The sequence below is a fragment of the Xiphophorus couchianus genome, chromosome 1 (assembly GCF_001444195.1).
Source record: "Xiphophorus couchianus chromosome 1, X_couchianus-1.0, whole genome shotgun sequence".
Taxonomy (NCBI): domain Eukaryota; kingdom Metazoa; phylum Chordata; class Actinopteri; order Cyprinodontiformes; family Poeciliidae; genus Xiphophorus; species Xiphophorus couchianus.
The window spans coordinates 18,384,514-18,393,872 of record NC_040228.1 but is presented as its reverse complement, the minus strand read 5'-3'; the positions used below and the strand labels follow the sequence as shown (position 1 = coordinate 18,393,872).

The following is a 9,359-nucleotide window of genomic DNA, read 5'->3' as shown; positions in this document are numbered from 1 at the left end:
AGCTGAATAAACACTGTTACATTCAAATAGGGGGATATAGTTATTTTGAATAGGGACACAGTTACGTTTTTTTGGTTCGTTATATAAGCAATTTCAGGATTAAAAATATTATAAATGACATCGCAACATAATGCAACACAGTGAGCTAGAAAGAAAAGAAAAATAAATTCGGCCTTTCAATGAGAAATAAATAAACTAATAAAATAAAGAGGTCATAATTGCATTTAATTAGTCTTATAAACTTGAGGAAACATACAAGTTGAAAAAACATAATAAGACATACCTATCTCAGGATTAAAATAATCATAAAATGATGTGAATAATCACACAAGACAAATTTAAACTATTTAAACAAGAACAGACTTCTTATCTTTTTAGTTTTTTGCATGGCGTGTGAAGCAGAGGGTTGACGGTACAGTGCAATGCCACATGGGAAATGGAGTCAATAAAAATATAATCAGCGTTCACATGACATTTTACATACATTTTTTGGGGGGGCTTAACATTTACTACAACATAAAAGCATGTGCACATTTCCTACACAAAACATACACCCAACCACGTATGATTTGTTTACTAGGGTCGTTGTAATTTTATCAGTAAAGCACTTGCTGTCGACTACAACTCCCATCAAACATTTCTGTAGGAAGTAAGGCCGGGATGTCAACAGATACGCGAAGCTGAAGATATGAATCCGTCTGTGTTTTTTAATGCAATATATTGTCTTTAGGCCTAAAAACCCTTAGTTGAGGATGAGAGGTGTTAGGGTTAAACTTTTTTCGTGGTTCTTGTTACTGTTTTTCGTGAAGCTGTGCCTGTCAGACAGACTCGAAAAGCCCAACTCTGTGGACCCTTACAAGAGAACTGACAACGACGCGGAGAATGTGCTACATAAGGATAATACTCCACTTCAAGACAAGCAGTTACCTCATGATCATAAACAGAGACGACAAAATAAACTTGGCTCAACCAACTCGCAGGGCGACGGAAAGCTTTTCAGGTTGTTCGTCTTTTCCTGTTTTATCTACTGTAACTACGCTAGCAAGACTGTTTTTTTTTCTTGTCTTGTCACTTTCTCGACTATGACACTTAAATCCCACACTCAATGACAATATTTCTGCCCTATAAAGAAAATGTGTGCATTTTATATAAAATAGTGGCGACTGTTTATTTCAGGTCAAATGTGGTAACACCTAAAACGGTATAATATTCAGTCTAAGTGTGTTTACCTTATGGCTGTTTATTGTCTCGTAAGCCAAACATGGTCAGTTTTGGCTAACAATAAGCATAAAACCGCCATTATACCTGTCATCTTCACTGTTCTCTTCCAGAAAGTCCAATGACACTACTGAGAATTACAGCAATGAGACCCATCACTCCACAGCAGCTGCTGCCAAGCCAACCACACCAGCACCCCCAACTCCGAAGCCCATCCTGCCTGTGCAGACCGGGGTGAAGGCCCAGGAGGAGGAACAGTCCAGTGGACTGACTATTTTCTTCAGTCTGCTTGTCATTGGTGGGCTGCTATTCATTCATTTTACTGACTTTGGCATTTTCGTACATCTGCAGAAACAATAGGCTATTACAGTTGTTGTAGTGTGATCTATCATTTATTTAGTTTGATTTTTGAAATGGACTGAAACTAAAAAAAAAGAACACTTCTTAAATAAAGTACAGTAATAGTGGAAGTTGAACAGGCTAATAATAGGTGGGTATTTGTCTGGCTGCTTACCTTTGCCTACTTAACAAATGTTCCACATCAGTGTTGCATTGAATAGTATAATGTCTGAGGGTCACCCTGCTATGACTACACTACCCACTGGAGCTGTTTGTCAATTGTAATGGAAAACCACCCAAACTGTATACTGTAGAGTTGAGCTGAGTTCAACCACGCTGTGGACATGTAGTGGAAAAGGGGCTTTAGTTTCTACCCCACAGCAGGCCACATGCGCATGACCTCAAACATGTCCAGCCAGCCAACCCTCTATTGTTTGTGAGGGAAAATTTTTAGCAGTCTTCTTTCAGGTGGCCAATCAGCGGTCAGCAGCAACAGGTGAGGAAGGGTCAGCGCTGCCTCATTCTTGGCTACAAATAGGAAGAGACAAAGCTGGTCATTCAGGGTCTTTCTCTGGAATTTGATTTAAATGATAAAGAATGCTTTTACATAACATTTTGACTTTACTTGTTTATTCTATTGGCTAACCTGTTACTACTCTGAATTTAGTTTTGTTTATTAAATTGAGATTAGCTGTTGAATTTGCTTCTTGTACTCTGAGAACTGCTTTCCAGGGAAAATATTATTGTCTCTAAAAAGATTGAGGACAGAATGAAAAGTGAAAATGCACAGCAAGAAATATACATAGTGATTCACACATTAAGCATAGCTCTTCTTAGTGCATCATACAATTTAAGAGGTAAAAGTGATCAACAAAGAAAAAACATTTTTACTAAGTGTAACTGTAAATTGTTACTTTAGTCACAGCTATTATCCATTATGTGCAATAGTACTCTTAATCTTTATTAAACTGTAGATATTTTTCCCTTTTACTCTGTAGGATCACTACATTATTATCCTTTAACAAACTCAGGTGTTGTTTGCATTCTGAATGTATAGTAGCTGAAGACTGGTTCATGAGAAACCATTTCTTACAAACCACGCATTAGGCCCAAGTGTGGTTCAAATGTGCCTCTGAAAATTATTTAAATGTCATTACGTCCCAATGCTATTTCTTCATTCCTCTACTCACTGCAGTTATCTAAATCAAGCATATAGAAAAGCCTTTGTAGCAGCATATTAGGTGGTAGCTTTTTTAGGCCTGATGTGAGCAAGTATGACATCATCTTCTGAACGTAGATGTATTTGTCCTAAATATTCATTCAGCTGTCTCCTACATCCTCTCTCCCTCAGGTATCTGCATCATATTGGTGCACCTGCTTATCAAGTTCAAGCTGCATTTTCTTCCTGAGAGTGTGGCTGTTGTGTCTCTTGGTGAGTATTACTCATGTAACTTGCTGCTTTGTGCACAAATATGTCCTTGATTAAGCAGTTTCAGTATTTAACAGCAATTCTATGCAAATATAAAGGGCAGGATAACAATCGGAAAGCAGAATGGGTGAGGCTAGATTATTGTCAGAATCAGCTTTATTGGCCAAGATTGTTTGCACAAACATTTGCCTTTTGTTTTGAAACATTCACAGTGTACAAAGTGTAAACATGTTAACTTCACAGGAAACAAATTAGGCAAGGCAAGTTTATTTGTACAGCACATTTCAGCATCTAGTCAATTGAAGGTACTTTTACATGATGTAAACAAGAAACAAGCAAGAGACGTACATTTTTTTCAAATGTCATAATCATCAGCATAAATTATAATGAAGACTAAATGTAATCTTTGTTGCAGTTATTTATCAAAGACAGCTCTAAGCAAATGGGGTTAATCTTGATTTAGAGGAGCTAAGTATTTCAGCATTTTTCAGTTTTCTGGAGGTTTGCTCTTGATTATTGAAGCATACAAACCAAATGCTGCTTCTTCAAGTTTGGTTCTGATTTTGGGATGCAGAGTAGACTTGAATCTGAATACATGAATGGTCTGGATAGTTGATACAGTGACTAAAGGTCCATAATGTATTTTGGTGCTTAGACATTCAGTGATTTATGAACTAACAACAATATTTTTAAAGTCTATTCTTTGAGCTACAGGGAGCCAGTATAAGGACTTTAAGACTAGAATAATGTGCTGTATTTCCTAGTTTTAGTGAGGAGGCGAGCATTAGTGTTCTGGATCAGCTGATTGACTTTTTAGGCAATGTAATCCAGTGGAGAAAACTTTATTACAAGCAAAATAACTAACTTTGCTCTTTTTCACTCAGTTGATTGTTGGTCTAAAGCAGGGCTTTTCAGCCTGTGGCTCCAGAGCCAGATGTTGCTAATAAATCCCTACAAAGTGGCTCTTTGTGACTTTAAACCAAAATTATACAGAGACAAGCAAAGTTGTAAATTGTAAAGGCGTACTAAAGAAAAGGTTGGTTTTAGCCCTATGAATGTTGTTACGTGACACCTTCTTATAATTCCTACATGACTAATGAAGTCATGAAGCAATTTTTTTCACCTTTTTCTGAAATGTTTTTGTAAACGTTAGTGTTTATTTGTTTTATTTTGTTTGTTTGTTTGTTTTTTTAAAGTGTGCTGCCTATTTAACATAAATATGATAAGAACTCATCTGGCTTCATTCTATAAATAATCAATCAAGTTTATTTGTATAGCACATTTCAGCAATAAGGCAGTTCAAAGTGCTCAGTGTTTCAGCTGTTTGGCAGTTTTCTGGAAATTTGTTCCAGATTTGTGGTGCATAGAATCTAAATGCTGCTTCTCCATGTTTTGTTCTGGTTCTGGGTATTTTAAACTCTATTCTCTGAGCTACAGGGAACTCTGAGTATTATTCCTGTAGTAAATGGGTAAATGTTTCTTCTTATAATGGAAATAATTTGCATTGTGTATATATATATATATACTGTATATACAGTATATATATACTTTTCCTGGTCAAACTGCTTTTAAGGTTCTAGGCTAATCTTGTTTTGTTGAAGTAAAGGTAAACATGACCATTAGAATCCAAAGGATTGCTGATCCCTGATACTTTGTCAGTAAAAAAATACACTCAATATTAGTTCTGGGGTTTTAGCATTGAAATAAAAAATCTGGCACACCAGGTTCTGAAATGGCTTAAAGCTAGACACACAGATTTTTGGTATTTGGGGCTAAAATGGATACCAAAGAGCCATCATTTCATTGTTTTTCAAGGAAAGACAAAGTCAAAATGTAAAGGTTTATGATTAGCTAAGTATACCACATAAACCTTAGATTTTTACAGTACTCAAAAATCTGGAATCTAAGGGTTTGTTCTTGTTTTACATCATTACAGAAAGTTAAGACGACCTATGTCACCTTTCAGGAGTGGTCCATTTCTGTTTTATTTTTTTCTTTTTTTAAAGGAGCAGTATTATGTAAAATGGACTTTTCCGAACTTTATACCATGCTATAATGTTATTTCCTCATTGAAGGCATACCTGGAGTATGTCTTTTGATTCTTTTCATATTTGAGAAATCTTTGAATCTCCCCCTGGCAGCCATCCGAGGTGCCAAATGCTTGGTCTTACAAAGTGGCGTCTATTTACACATAGCTAACTGGAATTGCAGTCGCCAGCCAACCTTCCACCCCACAAAGCTCAAAAAGACTAGTGGCAGCAGCAATTAGCAAACACCTGATGAAACAGTGTTTGCTAATACTGCACTTATCATACAAACCTTTTAACGCAGTGAAGTAAGAACATTTGTAAATGGCATCATGTCAAACCACTGTTGTTATAATGTGTTGAAGGAGTGTCTTCTTAAGACCTTATTTGATTCTGTGGTGGCATCATCCATCTTTTATGTTATAGTTGTTGGAACTGCGGCTTATCTACAGCTAGTAGAATAAGCTCGTCAGGTTGGCCAACTTTATGCCAGGACGTCCCCTGCATCCCATCATGCAGCCTAACTTAATAATCAAGTGTGTTGTGTTATGTAACAAAAGAGATAGGGCTCCACACATTTTGAAAAAATCACTTAAGGTGAATTCTCCTTGTAACTGTACTCTCTCTTCACATGCTCGCGCATGTGTTTTCTCTACACCTCAGTGACACACAGGCATCTTGACCCTTAAGGGCTTTTCTCTTTTTATGGCCTGCATACTGCACAGGGTCGGAACTTCTGTTTGAGTGCTTGTAGCAGCCAGGGAGTCTGCAGTGGAGAGATAACACAGTGTTAACAAATCAGAAGAAATGCTATCCTTTCATCATTTCCTCTTTTCCATCTGCCTATTGTCTGTCTTGGTCTACGTTATCTCTTAACATCTCTCAATAAATCAGCATCCAAAGATTTTTTTTGTCTCCCTGTGTCCTTTGCTGTACCTCGTACGCAGTGCTGTTTTCTTCTTAATTAATGCACCTGCAAACCCTAAGTAAACACTAACTTAATACTTTTTCTTTTGTGCCTTTTTTTGTTTAGGTATGTTCTTTTTAAATAAAGAAGGAAATATTTCAGGAATGTTTTTTTTTTCTTCTTCTTCAAGGGAGACGTTAAGCTATTTAATCAGATGGGTGTTCTTTCCTGTTCTTACCTTTTCCAGGAATCCTAATGGGAGGGTTTATTAAGATCATCGAGTTCCAGGAACTGGCCAACTGGAAGGTAAAGTTTGCATCAACTGGATCCATAACTCATGTTTATTTTTTTCACACTGTAAGCTTTTTCTATGCATTGAAACAATCACACACCAGACAAAGATATACACCATGTATGCACTGCAAAATATTTGGAAAGTACAGAGTGATCTAAACTGGCATAGTATATTAGGACAGAATAACACTTCTTTTTGTACAATGCAGTTACAGCAGGGAGCATTTTGGTCCATTTCCTTATCAGTTAGAAATTAATCTCATTCCACCATCTCTATCACACGTCATTATCTGGTGGCTGTCTCTTCCTCTTTATCACTTCTCATTTTTGCGCCTTTCATTAACATTCCTCTTTCCCCGCCAACTAGTGAGAAAATGGACAATCAAGGGGTGGAGAGAAAGTGTTGCTGAGTGAGAGAGGAAGGAAAAAAAGAGGGCAGGTTGTTGATGTTTCTTATACACAGGGACCCATTGTTTTTTTTTTCCTAGTTGTGGGTCCCGGGGTGTTGCTGAGTCATTGGCAGAAGTAATTAGAGGCCCCAAGGCCCCTCGGCCCATGTTGTCCCATCCGGTAAATCTGTAGGTGACCGTCTCTGTGATTGTAGTTGATTTTCAACAATCATGCTGTGCATATAGGCCTGAGGCTTCATAATGGGTTAATACTAAGAACCATAAAAAAGGAAAACAGAACAATCTTTTCATGTTACAAGCACAAACTTTAATCTACTTGAGATTTTTTTTTTTTTTTCAAAATCTGGAAAGTGTATCGGGCCTTTATATCCAACTTCGCTGTGTGGAAACTTTCTAGAACCAATAAGTCTTTTTGTCTTTTTGCATATTTCTAACAATTTTGCACATAGAAATTAAAATTCTTACACATTGTTCTTTGCAAAATACCATTAGTCAGACTTGATTGGAGAGTGTTTGTAAACATAAATGTATGTTTAGACTTTGACTTGCATACATTTATGGAGAAAGCCATAAGGTCATTGTTCCGCTGTAAGCCACGTCAGGTTTCTTCTTGGATTTCCCCGTATTAAGAATTATCCATGTTCTAATCAACTTTGACAGATTTCTCTTTCTCTATTGAATAAAGCTGTCTTCACAGCATGAAGCAGCTGTTGCTGTGTTTCACTGTGGGCATGGTGGATTCAAGCTGTGCAGTGCTAAATCCCCCTTAATGTTTGTGTGTTGGTAAAATGTTTTAATTTTTCATCTCATTTGACCATTTGTGGCAGGACTAGAACGCATCTAATTCCAAGATGACTTCTTATGTCTTTCTGTCAACATTGTCTATTTTTCTGTCATGAAGGGAAAATTTGTAGAGTGCATATCTAATAGTTGTCATGTCAACAGATTCTTTCCCTATCTGTCTTCTTTGGCAGTGCATCAACCTGAGTTGTGGAAGACATTTAAGGGCCTCTTGGCTGCTCCTTGTTCTGCCTCTTAGTTTATATGGAAAGTCATGTTTTAGTAGCTTGTAATTGTGCTGTACTCTTTTTATTTTGGATTATGGATTGAACAGTGCTCGTTGAGATGTTCACAGTTTGGGACATTGATTAATAACTTAATACTACTTTAAGCTTCTCTACAACTTTATCCCTGACCTGTCTGCTGTTGGTCTTCATGATTCTGTTCTCTAATAATCTGAAGCCTTCACAGAACAGCTACATTTAGCTAGTGATGTAACTGATTGCACTGAATTGTATTTGGAATGTAAATGAGGATGGTGTAATATGCACTCAACAATTATGGGTTTTTTAAAAGTTTTAAAACTATGCATTTCCTTCTACTTTACATTTCTGCACTTTGTATGACACAAAATCCCAAGAAATTACATTGCATTACAGGTTGCTGTTGTAATGTACCAAAGATGTAAAAATTTAAAAAAAGTAGTTCAAGGTTATAAAAATGTTTTGCAAGTTTTTGTAGGTGTGGGCGATATGACAGAAATTTATTTATTTTTTTTTACAGTAAAATCCCAATCTCAATTTCTCCACATACAGTGGAGCTCTTACAGAAATAATCAGTCCACCATCATTTAGGACAAAAAGCATTTCTAACTAAATTGAGCTTGCACTATTATGTGTCAAGCACAATTGACATTTTAGAAATACATTGCTGTTTTTAGGACACTGTCTCCAATTGTTCTGTATGACATTATAAAACATTATCTTTAAATAGAAAAAAATTCATACAGGTAAAGTTTGCTCTTGTTAAATAATATGTAACAGTCTAAAAGTGTTGTATCATGTTTTATGGGGGAAAATTAACAAATTTACCAATTTAATATGATAATTAATGTTAGCATTATTCTTGGTAACAGTGGTATTTGTAAAATTTTTCATCATTTCATTAATCTCTCACCAACACACTCAGAATGTTTTCTGTATTAAGTGAAATCAGCCAGGGATAAATTATACCCTGTAGCCTGAAAACATAATAAACTCCGCATTTAGGCTGTGGGGTTTTTATGAGCAGTAAAGCTACTGTTAGCATGTTTAATTGACTTTATGCTCTTTGGAGTTCAGAGAGCTTTATACTTTATTTAGATAAGGCTTTTATCATGAAGTTTTGTCATATTAGCTCTATGAATAAAGCCGTAAAATGTGATATAATTGCCTTAGCTGCTCTGCCAACTGTATTTAGTCAAAATGCCTTTTGCATTTTCATTTTGAGTGCTTCTTGTCCAATAAAGTTGACAAGCTGGTTGCTGGTTAAGCAAATAAACCACCAATCTGAAGTGTGTAAACATTCAGCTACATGCTTATTTACTCACCATTAGATCTAGAAGGGGTTGGGAAGAGGACAGCTCCCTTAGTGAGGACAAGAGCACTTATTTTGTTATACACTCAAAAACTCAGATTTTGTTTTTTTTAAAGGATTATTACTAAATATAGTTTTATTGGTAATATTATATTCAGTTAACTATATTAATGCTACTACCATGATATATTTTTTTTAATTGAGGGAAAAAGTGGAATACTAAACTGCTGTTTGTCTGAACAACCATGTAGAACTGCATTGCATAGAATGTACCTTATAGAAAATTTCCCTATCTATCTTCTTTGGCAGTGCATCAACTTTTTTTAAAAAGTTTTATTGGCTCTAATGGCCTTTATTTGATAGTGAATTGACAGGAAAGA

General features: G+C 36.1%; 1 protein-coding gene across 1 annotated transcript in view; it reads left to right on the top strand.

Moving 5' to 3' along the window:
• Positions 1 to 626: 626 nt before the first annotated feature.
• Positions 627 to 9,359, top strand: part of slc9a8 (solute carrier family 9 member 8) — a 32,333-nt gene continuing 23,600 nt past the window's right edge. Inside the window, exons 1-4 of the mRNA XM_028016007.1 lie at positions 627 to 1,000; positions 1,332 to 1,516; positions 2,909 to 2,989; positions 6,168 to 6,226. Of these exons, the coding sequence (XP_027871808.1) occupies positions 753 to 1,000; positions 1,332 to 1,516; positions 2,909 to 2,989; positions 6,168 to 6,226 (573 nt within the window). The 5' untranslated portion in view covers positions 627 to 752. The remainder of the gene's footprint in view (positions 1,001 to 1,331; positions 1,517 to 2,908; positions 2,990 to 6,167; positions 6,227 to 9,359) is intronic.